The following is a 15,816-nucleotide window of genomic DNA, read 5'->3' as shown; positions in this document are numbered from 1 at the left end:
AACGCGCGCCTGACGTCACGTCATCGAGAACGCGACGCGCAGGCTTGCGTGAGATGACGTCATCACGAAAGCGGCGGGTTTGCGTGCGATGACGTCGTAGCGATGGTTGACAAGTTGGGTGAGCCGGCTGGTGTGCCCATTTCCAAGCTGGTCGTTAGGGGCCGTCCATAAATGACGTCACGCGATTTTGGACGATTTTTGACCCATCCCCCCCTTTGTCACATGGCGTCACAAAAAGTCAGACCCCCCCCTCAAATATGACGTCACAAAGCTCTGCCCCCCCTCCCCCACAAAAAAATTAAACATGCTTCTTTAAACTATTGTCATTGTAGTGCGTATTTAATGTGGCGCTGCACTCTGATGTTGTAGGAGAAAACATTTGTTAAAATTGTGGTTGACCGACTCTCTGTGTTGCATTACATTACATTTCGATATTTTGCTAGGTTATTTAATCTAGTGCGTCTCTCGCCCGTTCTCCTAATTTTCAAGCTTGCGCACCTTACCACCCGTCGTGCTACTCATTGACATGCTAATTCTCTCTAACGGTCTAACCCCTCCCTCTCTCTCCGCCCCCTCTCTCTATTTAAGGCCTCGTCACAGAGACGTTCTTTCTCTGTGTGCCTATGTTTTGTTCTCTCTCTATGTATCTCTGTGATATCTGTCTGCTTATATGTCTGTCTATATGTTTCTGGTTAGATTTTTGTTTCTATTTCATTTATACCTGATGATGATTGCTTGTTTTGCAATCGAAACGTCGTATGGTATTATTTAATTTATTATTTTACCTTTATACGTGACTTTACCAAAAGAACCAAAGAGTAAGTAGAACGTGTTGTCTATATTTATTTAAAGTTGCACATTTTGATGTGACGTCACATTTCTCACCCCCCCCCCCCATCATACTCTTAGGTCACACATCGTCAAAAATGTCTGACCCCCCCCCCAGGTGCGTGACGTCATTTATGGACGGCCCCCTTAAGTAAACACCTTAAAAATATATCCGTTATAATTCTCCTCACGCCTCTTGGTTTTAAACGAGTGCAGTCTCCAACCCTTAAATCTTGACTCAAAGCTTTAGTGACTGCAGGAATTCATATTCGTGGGTCTTTCGGTAAAGTCGCGTAGATAAGATCAAAGAAATTGTTTAAAACATAACAAAATAAACTCCGACGTTTCGATCGCAACACAAGCAATCGTCATCAGGAGAAAAAATTGTAGGAAAGCTGCTGAGGCAGGCTGTTTTAAAGGTTTGAAATGGGTGTCTCCCAAAGGTCATCAACGAAGTTGGCGGGGCTAGTGATGTTAGGGGCCGTCCATAAATGACGTCACGCACCTAGGGGGGGGGGGGTCAGATGTATCGATGTGTGACAAGGGGGGGGGGGGGTGAGAAATGTGACGTCACATCAAAATGCGCAACTTTAAATAAATATAGACAACACGTTCTACTTAATTAAATTGACTTTTTAATAAATGTTTTCTCCTACAACATCAGAGTGCAGCGCCACATTAAATACGCACTACAATGACAATAGTTTAAAGCGATTTGAAGCATTCTAGATTTGAAGCTTTCGTGACTGCAAGGATTCATATTCTTAGGTTTTTTCGGTAAAGTCACGTAGGTAAAACATTACAATTAATGAAAGTAAAATAAAATAAAAATCACGACGTTTCGGAGGCAACACAAGTCTCCGTCATCAGGTGGGACCGTCAATGCCAGATTTGCTGCATCAAGTGAGGCAATGATTCAAGATGTAATCCCTTAAAAGCAAGTTGAGGGGGGAGGAGAGGAGGGGGCTCATCAGAATGTGGTAGCCAATGAATGGAACGTCGTGCCGTCTTTGAGCCCCGCCCCCCTCCCTCCCGATACGCTCCATTCATTGGCTACCACATTCTGATGAGCTCTCCCCCCCTCTCCTCCCCCCTCAACTTGCTTTTAAGGGATTACATCTTGAATCATTGCCTCACTTGATGCAGCAAATCTGGCTGTGACGGTCCCACCTGATGACGGAGACTTGTGTTGCCTCCGAAACGTCGTGATTTTTATTTTATTTTACTTTCATTAATTTTAATGTTTTACCTACGTGACTTTACCGAAAAAACCTAAGAATATAGATTTGAAGCATGTTTTATTTTGGGGGGGGGGGAGGGCAGAGCTTTGTGACGTCATTTTTCATGGGGGGTCTGCCTTTTTGGGCCGTCGTGTGAGGAAGGAGGGGGTCAAAAATCGTCCAAAATCGCGTGACGTCATTTATGGACGGCCCCTACATATATAAATGTGTCGTTAAACCCGCCACTACACGACACAGTCAATTAGTAAGGTTCGTCACGTAAACAACCCCACAATATTTACAATTCGTGTACGACGTTTCATCAGTAATTATCACAACCAGCATCATCAGAGGACAGGGGCCGTCCATAAATGACGTCACGCGATTTTGGACGATTTTTGACCCCCCCCCCTTTGTCACACGGCGTCACAAAAAGTCAGACCCCCCCTCAAATATGACGTCACAAAGCTCTGCCCGCCCCCCCCCCCAAAAAAGCTTCAAATCGCTTTAAACTATTGTCATTGTAGTGCGTATTTAATGTGGCGCTGCACTCTGATGTTGTAGGAGAAAACATTTATTAAAAGTCTATTTAATTAATTACAACGTGTTGTCTATATTTATTAAGTTACGCATTTTGATGTGACGTCACATTTCTCAACCCCCCCCTCGTCACACATCGTCACAAATGTCTTACCCCCCCCCCCCCCAGGTGCGTGACGTCATTTATGGACGGCCCCACAGTGACGTCTCGTTCGTCTCGTGTACCGGCGTAATGGGGGGCTCTGTACATAGACCCCCCACCCACCCCGCCCGAGCGAGAAGTCAACAGTGGCCCGATAAACCAGACGAATACAAGGCAAAGAAAATAAAATAACGTAACAGCAATTACGCTAAATATACATTTGGTACAAAATCGACTGCGTCACATCGCTTGAGAAATCAACAAATAATACCGCACGAGCACGCATCGGTGATGAAAGGAAGAGAGAAGATCTACGTCCCCGTGGAGATTTGCATAAGGAAAGGAAATTCCATCTCCCAGATTTAAGCGCGTGCGCCATGTGCCGGCCGTGCCGCCCAGATGTCACCAGACACGTGATGACTGCGGTCTACCGTGCGTGGTGTGGCGGTCTGCGAAGAATGACCTAACACTCATCAACTACTTTGGGTGTGAAATACATGCTTATGTTCGTTGGTTGTCCTTCCCCCGCACCTCCGATTAGCGCGGTTGGCTATGTACGGTACAAAAGAAGTTAAACATATATACATAGACTCACACAGAGACCCATCGACTCACACAGAGACCCATAAACTCACAGAGACCCAAAAGTTTGTTGTCCTTCCCCCGCAACTCCGATTAGCGCGGTTGGCTACGTACGGTGCGAAAGAAGTTCAACATACTCGTACATACTTCTCGTGTATTTCATTGTTACAATTACACTCCAAAATTTTTGCCCAATTATTTATCAAGTTTTTCCGAAGTTGTGTTCAATCACATGCGAACGTATTTAAATACAGTCTTGTAGACGTCACGTCTCCCTTGTAAGACAATGTTCCATGTGTCTAAATGAGATTGCTTCGTCTAAAGTACTGACCAGGTCATGCACACGTGGAATTTCCACCTCCGACTTTTGGCTGCTAATTTACTAATGAGCCAAGAATGTCAGTGTGCAACGCGCGTGACGTCATTCCACATCGACCAGCCCCCCTCAGGGGCCGTCCATAAATGACGTCACGCACCTCGGGGGGGGGGGGGGGGTCAGACATTTGTGACGATGTGTGACGAGGGGGGGGGGGGTTGAGAAATGCGCAACTTTAAATAATATAGACAACACGTTCTACTTAAGTAAAAATACTTTTTAATAAATGTTTTCTCCTACAACTTCAGAGTGCAGCGCCACATTAAATACGCACTACAATGACAATAGTGTAAAGCGATCTGAAGCATGTTTTTTTTGGGGGGGGGGGGCAGAGCTTTGTGACGTCATATTTTAGGGGGGGTCAGACTTTTTGTGACGTCGTGTGACGAGGGGGGGGGGGGTCAAAAATCGTCCAAAATCCCGTGACGTCATTTATGGACGGCCCCTCATTAATAAGCATGAACAGGTGGGGTCCTCCACATGGACCCCCCCCCGGCATTAATAATCTTGAACGGGTGACGTCACTCCACATGAAGGTGGAGCAGAAACGAAAATTTGTTTACGCAAATTAGCTTTCATTTTGGCCTTTCTTTATGGAAAGTAAAACTAATAAAGAAATAAACGCAGCAACTAATATGAGCCAAAAAAGGCTGTCCTGCGCGTGACGTCACTCCACATGAGCCCCCCCCTCATTAATAATCATTAGCACGTGACGTAATTCCAGATGGAGCACCCCCCTTATTAATAATCATGAGCGGGTTACATCACTCCACATGGGGCACCCCCCCTAATCAAGACTCATGAGTTGATGACGTCACTCATGTGGACCCCGCCCCCACCCCCTCATGAATAATCATGAGCGGGTCATTATTTTCCATTTCATATTTCAGATTAACTGCAATATACACCCGTCCTTGGACGGGCTATAGGCTGGTTTAACATATTTAACTACCACTGAAATATGGGCAGAAATCTGGTATTTTTTTTCTTCAAATGGCTCGTTGGTTGCCCAACGCACTGTGTTATGAAGCAGTTAACCAGAGATGGACTCCCAGGCCATAGCTAACATCACCTCCGTATGACATCTGAACCAGTCCTTAGCACCTTCCTTTACCAACCAGCGTTGATAAAACAACCCTTACGAGCGACATGGCGTGCGAAGGCCTTCAATTTAAAGCGATCTATTGACACGGCTGTAAATCATAACGCGGTCCATTTGCCCTTGTTAACTTGTGATGGTATCATCAACATGGAGGAATCTTTCCTTTGAGTTATAATACAATTATTTGAACTGTTAATTAATTCACCTACGCAATTGAACTTTAAATAAACTTACGAACGATGTTTTCAGCAAAACCCGTAAATGATATGAATGTTTATTTGATTGCATTTAAATGTTCGTAAATAATTCTAGTCTCAATAGAATATTATCTTACCAGAGGTCCTATTTCATGTGTAAGTAACCTCTATTTAACCATGCAGGGGAATTAAATATGATATGGCATGACGCATGATGTCTGACAGTAATGTAATTTATTGTAAAGTGCATCGGAGTGGCCCTTACAACAAAAAGTTGTACGTGAGACTCCACTACTGGAAGGGGAGTGAAGTCACGGATGTAGTCATGCATGGGGAAAATAACAAGCAAGGGGAAGAGAGAGAGAGGAGAAAGAATGGGGAAAAAATTCTAGATTTGAAGCTTTCGTGACTGCAAGGATTCATACTCTTAGTTTTTTCGGTAAAGTCACGTAGGTAAAAAATGAAATTAAGATTAATAAAAGTAATAATAGTAAAAATAACGACGTTTCGGAGGCAACACAAGTGTCCGTCATCAGGTGGGACCGTCACAGCTAGATTTGCTGTATCACTTGATACAGCGCTTGATATATCACTTGATGCAGCAAATCTGGCTGTGACGGTCCCACCTGATGACGGAGACTTGTGTTGCCTCCGAAACGTCGTGATGTTTAGTATAATTATTTTTATGAATTTAAATTTCATTTTTTACCTACATGGTGACTTTACCGAAAACACTAAGAGTATAAAAAATGACAGGCTGGGAAAGGAGAAACGGGAGCAAAGGGGTCATGAGAGATGAGGATGGGGAGGACGGGACTATATTAACAATCACGTTTAAAAGCAGGTCTTAATTAAACATGGAGGAATCCTTACAACGTTAAGACCTCGCTCCTGATCATTGTCAAAAGATAAATACACTATGAGATCTCATTTACCAGTAGCAAAATATAGTAGTAGGTTTTTACCCTTTTAAACTGGTACAAAACTGACACCTTTATTCAAGGCATCATGTTTGCAATAACCACAACACAAGTAGTCAAAAAAGCAAACAAAAAGAAGCAACTCTGATAATGATAATAATATGCACTGTCCTTGAAGTTGATTGGTCCACACCCGAGACGGCTTTCTTTAGTCCCCATTCAAGGACAGTGCATATTATTATCATTATCAGAGTTGCTTCTTTTTGTTTGCTTTTTTGACTACTTGTGTTGTGGTTATTGCAAACATGATGCCTTGAATAAAGGTGTCAGTTTTGTACCAGTTTAAAAGGGTAAAAACCTACTAAGATAAATACACTTAATGTATGTATAACGATGACAAAGCAATGTTTAAATTGTAAACGCGGCGAGTGTTGGGTCATAATTGGGCCGTTCTTGTGGAACTAAATAAAAAAATAAATCTATATTAAAGCAAACTAAGTTGGTGTTGTTTAAGCATTCAACAGAGACCACGATGAATCTCGTTCGCATGAGTGCGCGGTGTGTGGGGGTCGCTAGCCCCCGAGATCCCTCCCTCGGTACCCCTAACGGCCGGGTTAACCTCATTACTCGCCCCCTCGCTGCTAGGCGAACCGCTGCTGCGTTCTTCACCCATGGGGTGAGAGCCGTCGCTCCAGGATTCTCCTCCCCCGCGGGTCCGCGTAGTAGGCATGTTTAATTACGTACGCGCACACCCACACACAGCTCCGCGCGGCACTCACTCAACCCTGACCACTCACGCTAGGATCGCGCACCTGTATTATACACGTCGTGAACGTGCGCGCACACACGCCTACAGCTCCACACGCGATACCCACTCTTGCGCCGCTCTGCGCCGCGCTCGCCGCTCACGTTATGATCGCGCACCTGGAGTACGCTGATTACGCACGCCGCGAGCTTACGCATACACAGTACCACACGCGTTCACACTTATAACACGAGATCACACGAGGCCACGATCAGCTATTAATGATTTATTATCCGCTACCTGGAACTAGATGTTAAATCAGTGAGTCGACGAGGCTGGCCTACGCTGATACCTCTATACCTATTCCCGATTTATCTGCTATGATTCTAATTCACCTTCTTACTCACTGTTAAGGGTCCACGGCGGTCCGCTGATCCTTGTGCTAACAGCGTACCTCGGTGCGTCGCACGGACGTCCGGGTCGCTGGCTGGAGCTGTGTCTCGTCGCCTTTCGCTGGAGTAAGAGAGCTATTTCCCCTTTTTGCCCCACTATTTATCCTCTCTACATCAAAGGGAGGCTGCGCTGAACAATGGGCTCGTGCACCTCGAGCCCGCGCACGGCGGTTCCGGCGCTTTTGATATGCTAATCAGTGAGCGGCGTTGGCGGCGTACATCCTAATTACTCCCTTACCCTTCCTAACAATGGGGCCTGTGCGCTCAAGCATAATGTTCCCAACCCTCCATGACTATGCGCAAGAGTCCATGCGGTCCCGCTATTCATGCTGTCCCCTCCCTCCTCCGCCTGTCTCGTCGACCCGTGGGGGTGTGTGTGGGGGGAAAATGCGCCTCCACCGCGGTGGCCGAATGCCCCATGCCGCGACCCCACCATATTAAGGCTGGTCGCAGCGCCGCGGCGCCACGTAGCACGGGGGAGGTCGTCCAATTCCCTGATCGCCGGAAACCGTGAAAGTTTAATCCCGATAAGGGCTTCTCGGATAAAAACCGGTCGGCCAGGTGACCTCCCCACGAGCTCTATGGGGGGGGGGGGAATGCGTGCGGGTGTGTCCGTGCGAGGTGAGGTGAGGGGGACACGGGGTCGGCTCCGTCGCTTGGTGGTGGCGAGGTCTTAGATGGGGCGCCTGCTGAACGGCTTCGTGGCGGCGGCATGACATAGCCCCCCGAGGTGCTGGTCCCCGTCCCGGGTTGACTGGAGCACCTTGCTTGAGCCGCGCCCACGAGGAAACGCTGCGGGATCCGAGGGGTCCGTCCGGCCCTCGTGGCTGGTCTCGGGGTGGGTGGCTCCGTCCTCTGCAGCTCCTGCGGCGGCCTCCTCCTCCACTCCAGCGGCTCTCCCTGTACCTCGGTACCTGCGGGCTGGGGTACAAACTCAGAAGCGGAGGGGTTTAGGGGCCGTCGTCCGCGCCGTCCCCTGGCGGGGTCGGGGCGTCTCGGGGGCCCGGCGGGGCCCATGTAGGGTGCGAGGCCCCCCAACACGAGGGGTGCGGGTACTCCGGGATTACGGGGCCTTCGAGTGACGGGGTTCTCTCTCGCCGGGGCCGCTTTCCACGGTTTTAAGCGGCGGACGTTGACCACCGTCTCTCGATCCCTCTCCCCGCCATAAATTAGTACCGTCCAGGGGGAGATCTGTCGCACCACGGTCCAGGGTCCCCGCCAGTAGGTCGTCAGTTTCCCCACCTGCCCGGCCCCGACGCGAGGGGTGTGTAGCCACACCTTAGCGCCTGTCAGGAATAAGGGGGGTTCCATGCGGGGTCGGGTGCCCTGTTCCTGCCGCCGATGCGCGGCTTCCCCTTGCGGGTATGCTCGACCTCGGGCTTCTCGCAGGGTCTCCAACAGGTGTTCCACGGGGCGGCTTCCTTCCTCCGGCTGGGGGGAAGGGACGCCGAATAGCAGATCTGCGGGTAAACGAGACTCACGGCCGAACATCATTAAAAACGGGGTTTGTCCCGTCGACGTGTGTACGGTGGTGGCGTAGGCGAAAAGGGCGTAGGGGAGGTGTTCGTCCCAATCCCGTTGATTTGCGGCCGCCATACGTTTGAGTTTCCCCGCTAGGGTCTGATTCATGCGCTCCACCATACCGTTCGCTTGGGGGTGGTACGCTGTGGTTCGGTCCTTCTGGATTCCGAACTCTCGGCACAGTGCCTGGAACAACTCGGCCTCGAACTCGCTACCCTGGTCGGTGAGGACTCGTTCTGGGATCCCGTGCTTAAGTACGTAGTGTTCCACGAATGCCCGGGCCACCACCAAGGCCGTTTTATCAGGGATGGCCACTGCCACGGGGTAGCGGGTGAAATACTCTACTGCGACTAGGATATATCGGTTGCCTCGATGGGATCGCGGGAATGGCCCCTGTAGGTCAATCCCGACCAGCTGATTCGTGCGGCTGACGCGGAACGGCCTTAGGGGTACCTGGTATCGTGCCGGTTTCGGCCCGCACTGCTGACAGGCGCGGCAGCCCTGTACCCAGGCCGCCACGTCTTGTGCCAATTTGGGCCAGAGATACTGGCGACGCAGGGTCTCTCGAGTGCGTCGTTCCCCATCGTGGCCCCCGAGTGGGTGGTCATGCACCAGCCGAAGCAGCTGGGGTCGCACCTGGGCAGGAACACAGATGCACCCCGGCTGGCCGGCCTCGGTTAACTCCCGTACCACTCCGTTCTGCACACACAACCGGGCATACAAACCGCTCCAGGGTCCTGGCAGGGCGCTCTTTTCCTCCCGCAGTGCCGCCTCCACTGCCGCCAGATCGGGATCTCGCTGCTGGGTCTGTCTCAGCTGCTCGTCGTTCAGGCCCGGGAAGGCGCAGCCGACGTCCTCCTGGATCCGTCCGATCGGGTCCCGAGCCGCGGGTCCCGCGCTTGCCGGGCGGTCGACGGGATCCTCGGTGCCACCTGGGAGGGCCTCTGTGGCGCACACTGCACTCTCTCTCGCTGGGGGGGGGTCAGTGGCCGCGGCCGCTCGGGGGTCCGTTGCCTGCCGGCAGCGTCCCCCCGTGAAACACGGGCAGGCCTCCTCCGCCCTTGTCTCAGCGTCCACCGTGGGTCGCCTCGACAAGGCGTCCGCGTTTGCATGCGTCCGGCCAGCCCGATACTCGATTTGCAGGTTGTACTCCTGCAACTGCGCCAACCACCGGGCCATCTGCCCCCGCGGCTCCTTGAATGTGAGAAGGAACTGCAGAGCATAATGGTCAGTGCGTACGCGACATTTCCTGCCGTACAAATACGGCCGGAACTGCTTACATGCGAAAATCACGGCGTACAACTCTTGGCGGGTCACGCAATAGTTCAGCTCGGCCCCACTCAAGGTCCGGCTGGCGTACGCGATGACTCGTTCCGTCCCATCCTGTACCTGTGACAACACCGCGCCCAGCCCGCTGCTGCAGGCGTCGGTGTCCAAAATAAAATCGGTGGTAAAATCGGGGAAAGCGAGGGTGGGGGCGTGGGTGAGGTGGTCTTTGAGAGTGGTGAAGGCCGTCTGGCAGGCCCCCGTCCACTGGTAGGGGTGCTTAGGGGAGGTGAGTTGGGTGAGGGGGCGTGCAATCTCGCTGAATCCCTTTACAAATCGACGATAATAGGTGGCGAGCCCCAAAAATGATCTGATCTCCGTCAGATTCCTTGGCCGTGGCCACTCCACTACGGCGCGTACCTTCTCCGGATCAGTGTGCACGCCTGCCTCGCTGACGCGATGCCCGAGGTACCCCACCTCGCGTTGTGCGATGTAACACTTACGTGGCTTGAGCTTGAGATGAGCCGCTCGCAATCGCTGGAACACCTCTCGTAGCCTGGACCAATGCTCAGACAAAGATCTACTGAACACTATCACATCGTCCAAGTAAATCAGGCACTGTTCCCATTGCAAGCCCCGCATCACCAACTCCATCAGCCGCTGGAACGTCGCAGGCGCATTGGTGAGTCCGAACGGGAGTACTCGAAACTCGAATAGTCCCATCGGGGTGGTGAATGCGGTTTTCGGCCGATCCTCCTCCGCCATCTCCACCTGCCAGTACCCGGACGCGAGATCGAGGGTGGAAAAATATCGCGCTCCGGCGAGGCTGTCGAAGGTGTCATCGATGCGGGGTATGGGGAAGGCATCGCCGAGCGTGACTGCATTTAGTTTACGGTAATCGACGCAGAACCGGGTTGACCCATCCTTTTTCGTAACTAGTACCACTGGGGCTGACCAGGGGCTCGCCGAGGGCTGAATTATGTTATCGCGAAGCATGTCCCCAACTGCCTCTTTGATTTGGGCGCGTTCGGGTGCGCCCACTCGGTACGAAGGGAGTTTGATGGGTCGGGCTGCACCGGTGTCAATTTGGTGCTTAACAAGATCGGTCCGACCCACGTCCGAGTCGTGCTCACTGAATACGTCGGCATACTCCCGCAGTAACTCGCGCAGCCGATCGGCCTCTCCCTTAGGTAAATCCGCCCATGGTACATGTAACGCGTCGAGCAGGGGAATGACCTCGGCTCGGGGAGTCGGGCCGACTCGCCAGGCCAGGTCCTGGTCACCCTCAGGACGACCGGGGTCTTCAGCCCAGAGTGCGAACACCGAGTCGTTAGAGTGGCGTGCGTGCAGGGGGTGTACAGTGGCTATCGGGGTGCGCCGCCGCAGTATCGCTGGGGTACTGTGGGGGTTAAACATCCGCATAAACAATCGGCCCCCATCTGCGTTTACCAACGTGGCGGATCCCACAACCCCATACCGTTTTGCCAACTCCGGGTGAGGAGTTAGCATTACCTCCCCTGATGGTCGGAGCGCGGGGTCGGTGGGGAATGTTGCCACCGGCACCAGCATTTCGGTGAGCGGGCCGATGGTGACTGCCGTCGCCAGGATAGCGGCCACAGGTGCGAAGCGGAGGCGCGTCGGTTCTCGTCCCAAGAACGGTATCCGCTCGCCGTTGCTCTCCATGGTGGCGCATCGCTGGCGGGGTTGCACGTTGAGTCCCAGCCGTTCTAAGAGGTCGGTACCTGCGATACACTCGTGACACAACGCACTCGACACGTAGAACTCCTGGGTGCACACCTGACTGCCTATGCGGACCTCTAGGGTGGCTCTCCCCAGCAGCCCCATTCCGGCTCCGCTCGCCGTGTGCAGCGCGCGGTCCGGTGCCTGCAGGTGACGCACGTCGACCCCGATCGCGCTGCAGTGCGCTGCGCTCACGAGCGAGGCCACCGCCCCCGTGTCCAGCAGAATTCGGGTACGCACTCCGTTTACCTCCCCTTCCACCAGCGACGTGGCCCCCGTGATCCCCGCCACCAGCTCCCGCAGCCAGTCGTCAGGAGTCACCGTTTCCGTTGGCATTGTTGCTGGAACCTGTGTGGAGATCACTCGCTCGCCATTATTCTCACAGCTTGTTTGTGTCGGGGCTACGTCGATTTGACCCCCCGGTGGTCCCCTCTCTAGGGGGGCCTTAGTGTTTGACCTTAGCTCTTGTCTAGCTCGGGCGACCTGCGGACAGTCCCTCCTGAGATGCCCTCGCCGATCGCACACATAACACGCCCGGGGAGGGGTGGCGGTTCCGTAGCGGGTCCCCTGTCCGCTCCCTCTCCCTCCCCCAGTACGCAGTTGCCCCACATCGGACTCTAATTGGGACACCCTCCCGGCTAGTCCCCCTACTGTCGAGCGTAGTTCACCCATCTCAGACTGGAGGGTCTTCATATTTTTATTTGCTTCCTCGCGTACCTGGGTTACCCTCTCACCTACGTGGGTTACCTTACCGTCCATTCGGTCTACCCGGCCAGCAATATCTCCAATGCCGGTCTGTAACCCGGCTACCCACCCCGGGGTAGTCTCGCTGGGTCTCTGGGGCTCCCTTGCCCGTCCCCTTACTGCAATGGCGAGCTCTTCCTCCTCGTCGGAGAGTAGGCTCGCTACGGCGCACTCTCGTCCCCTCCCTCGAGGCTGCGCGCGCTCACCCGAGAGTTTCTCGCATTTACGCGCGCGCTCGACGAGGGTGCTAAAGGAGAGGCGTGCACCGTCTACATTTGGCTGCCACCACGGGGTGCGTGCCAAATATCGCTGGATTTTACCGGCGGCGAGGCCCTCAATTATTTTTGCCTCGTACTCTGGGTACGCGAGCTGGGTCAACATGCGCACATCCTCGGCGTAATCTCGTAGATCTTCGCCGGGTTGGCGGCGGCGTGCCTCTAAGGCCGCCTGCGCATCCTCCTCGTCATAGGCGCCGAAGCGCCGTTCGAGTTCGCACATTAATTTTTCCCACTGAGTTTGTACGCTTGCGGGCAAAGCTTCCACAAAGTCAGCTGCCCGTCCATCTAAATGTAGCTCTAACTGCTGCAACGCCTCCTCATCTGACCACCCATTAACCTTTTTCGCCCCCCTGATGCTGCGGGCAAACGATTTCCATGTTGGAATTCCTTTGCCCGTAAATGTGCATTTGATTTTAATCTGGGTTGGGGGGCCTCTTTCCCTTGGGGGTGCGGGGGATCGTCCCGTTTCTGACACCAATATGTGGGGGTCGCTAGCCCCCGAGATCCCTCCCTCGGTACCCCTAACGGCCGGGTTAACCTCATTACTCGCCCCCTCGCTGCTAGGCGAACCGCTGCTGCGTTCTTCACCCATGGGGTGAGAGCCGTCGCTCCAGGATTCTCCTCCCCCGCGGGTCCGCGTAGTAGGCATGTTTAATTACGTACGCGCACACCCACACACAGCTCCGCGCGGCACTCACTCAACCCTGACCACTCACGCTAGGATCGCGCACCTGTATTATACACGTCGTGAACGTGCGCGCACACACGCCTACAGCTCCACACGCGATACCCACTCTTGCGCCGCTCTGCGCCGCGCTCGCCGCTCACGTTATGATCGCGCACCTGGAGTACGCTGATTACGCACGCCGCGAGCTTACGCATACACAGTACCACACGCGTTCACACTTATAACACGAGATCACACGAGGCCACGATCAGCTATTAATGATTTATTATCCGCTACCTGGAACTAGATGTTAAATCAGTGAGTCGACGAGGCTGGCCTACGCTGATACCTCTATACCTATTCCCGATTTATCTGCTATGATTCTAATTCACCTTCTTACTCACTGTTAAGGGTCCACGGCGGTCCGCTGATCCTTGTGCTAACAGCGTACCTCGGTGCGTCGCACGGACGTCCGGGTCGCTGGCTGGAGCTGTGTCTCGTCGCCTTTCGCTGGAGTAAGAGAGCTATTTCCCCTTTTTGCCCCACTATTTATCCTCTCTACATCAAAGGGAGGCTGCGCTGAACAATGGGCTCGTGCACCTCGAGCCCGCGCACGGCGGTTCCGGCGCTTTTGATATGCTAATCAGTGAGCGGCGTTGGCGGCGTACATCCTAATTACTCCCTTACCCTTCCTAACAATGGGGCCTGTGCGCTCAAGCATAATGTTCCCAACCCTCCATGACTATGCGCAAGAGTCCATGCGGTCCCGCTATTCATGCTGTCCCCTCCCTCCTCCGCCTGTCTCGTCGACCCGTGGGGGTGTGTGTGGGGGGAAAATGCGCCTCCACCGCGGTGGCCGAATGCCCCATGCCGCGACCCCACCATATTAAGGCTGGTCGCAGCGCCGCGGCGCCACGTAGCACGGGGGAGGTCGTCCAATTCCCTGATCGCCGGAAACCGTGAAAGTTTAATCCCGATAAGGGCTTCTCGGATAAAAACCGGTCGGCCAGGTGACCTCCCCACGAGCTCTATGGGGGGGGGGGGAATGCGTGCGGGTGTGTCCGTGCGAGGTGAGGTGAGGGGGACACGGGGTCGGCTCCGTCGCTTGGTGGTGGCGAGGTCTTAGATGGGGCGCCTGCTGAACGGCTTCGTGGCGGCGGCATGACAGGTGCAACGACGATCAAACACGCACCGCAATTCCGTTGTTTCTCTTCTTCCGCACGGATCACTGTGATGATGATGTTGTTGTTGTTGCTGCGGCTGCTGCTGTTGTTCTCTGCCAACGGACCATCGGATCTCCCTCGCAGACTAGCTGGGTAACTGGCTAAACGGACTATTCGTGAATCAAATGAACATTGATCGTTGGGTGGATTGCTGCATCGCAGAACCGCGAGAGATGGCGAAGGCTTGTGTACATATGTTTAACTTTTTCGCACCATACGTAGTCAACCGTGCTAATCGGAGATGCGGGAGAAGGACAACAAACGAAACACTAAAAGCTTTTCTAAAGAATGAATTGTAAATTTAGATTTGCATAGCTCCATTGGCTTCCCTAATATCGGAAGGAAGAGCGTTCCAGACGGCCGCAGAAGCCGCGCGTTGCGGTGAGCGTCTTTTGTTCGACGGCCAGCCAAAAAAGCCGCAGCTGCTGCTGCGAGGGTAACCAGAGTTTGTGTGATGATGTATACTCCTTGACGAGATCAGCAGGGTATTGTGGTTCATTTGTGGCAAGTAAATGAACCACGATACCTTTATCCAGCTGTGGACTGACCATCGCTAAAGATGATGATGGTCAATAATTATCGTCATTCTTATAGAACGTCCAAGCGTTTTTTCTGCTTTAACAAGCATTGAACTATCCTGAGCCAGTGGCGGAAATGCCACTTTCCTATGTTCGAGGTCCTTTAAAAATACTCGTCACAACTCGGGAAGACGTGCGAATAAATTGCGCACCAATCGGCAGATTGAATTCGCTTTAAGCTGCAGAGTTTGTGTTTATGTACATTTCAAATCGAATTCCACGTATTATATATGTACACACTGCAGGTCCACAATAACACACTCACCCACTCACTCACCCACCCGCCCATGCAGCCACTCACCCATTCACTCACTCACATACTCGCTCACTCACTCGCCCGTTCACTCACCGACCCAACAACAACAACCGCCATTCGTTGGTGACCATCTCCACGGCGCTTGTGCCAGGCTATGTGCACTTTAAGGCCGCGTGAAGTCTCGAACGCCCGCTGGCAAGAGGTCACGGCACACACCTAGCAGGTGCCATGGGTTGACTGACTGAGATGACTGGCCGATGCACCACCTGTACCCCCCTACTATGCCAACTTGCTGTGTTTTATCCACCCGATGCTCCGCTCGTTGTTGGTGAACGTTGCTCCTCTGCCCTCCGTTGTTGTTGGAGGGCGACTGCCTGCAACTGCCCAGTAGCAGCGTCATTCACGACCCTCATCCACAGAGAAGGAGGCCCACCCGCTC

General features: G+C 53.0%; 1 protein-coding gene across 1 annotated transcript; it reads right to left on the bottom strand.

Annotated features, from left to right (window-relative positions):
- Positions 1–15: 15 nt before the first annotated feature.
- On the bottom strand, positions 16–13,847 carry LOC144949535 (retroviral-like aspartic protease 1). The gene is made up of 3 exons (XM_078879461.1): positions 13,772–13,847; positions 11,449–11,979; positions 16–147 (listed from the first exon to the last, which is right to left on the bottom strand). Exons 2-3 carry the CDS (start codon positions 11,965–11,967, stop codon positions 16–18), a joined length of 651 nt encoding a protein of 216 aa, XP_078735587.1. The 5' UTR covers positions 11,968–11,979; positions 13,772–13,847.
- Positions 13,848–15,816: the final 1,969 nt, after the last annotated feature.

The sequence above is a fragment of the Lampetra fluviatilis genome, chromosome 54, assembly GCF_964198595.1.
Source record: "Lampetra fluviatilis chromosome 54, kcLamFluv1.1, whole genome shotgun sequence".
Taxonomy (NCBI): domain Eukaryota; kingdom Metazoa; phylum Chordata; class Hyperoartia; order Petromyzontiformes; family Petromyzontidae; genus Lampetra; species Lampetra fluviatilis.
Note: the sequence above shows the minus strand (reverse complement) of the source record. Positions and strands in the feature narration are given on the sequence as shown.

What these genes read in the sequence shown, in the direction of transcription:
- LOC144949535 (XM_078879461.1), bottom strand. Translation starts at nt 11,967, where the DNA reads ATGCCAACGGAAACGGTGACTCCTGACGACTGGCTGCGGGAGCTGGTG. An exon ending in TCACCGAAATGCTGGTGCCG is followed by an intron (nt 148 to 11,448) that starts GTGGCAACATTC and finishes CCTAACGACCAG; the next exon opens with CTTGGAAATGGGCACACCAG.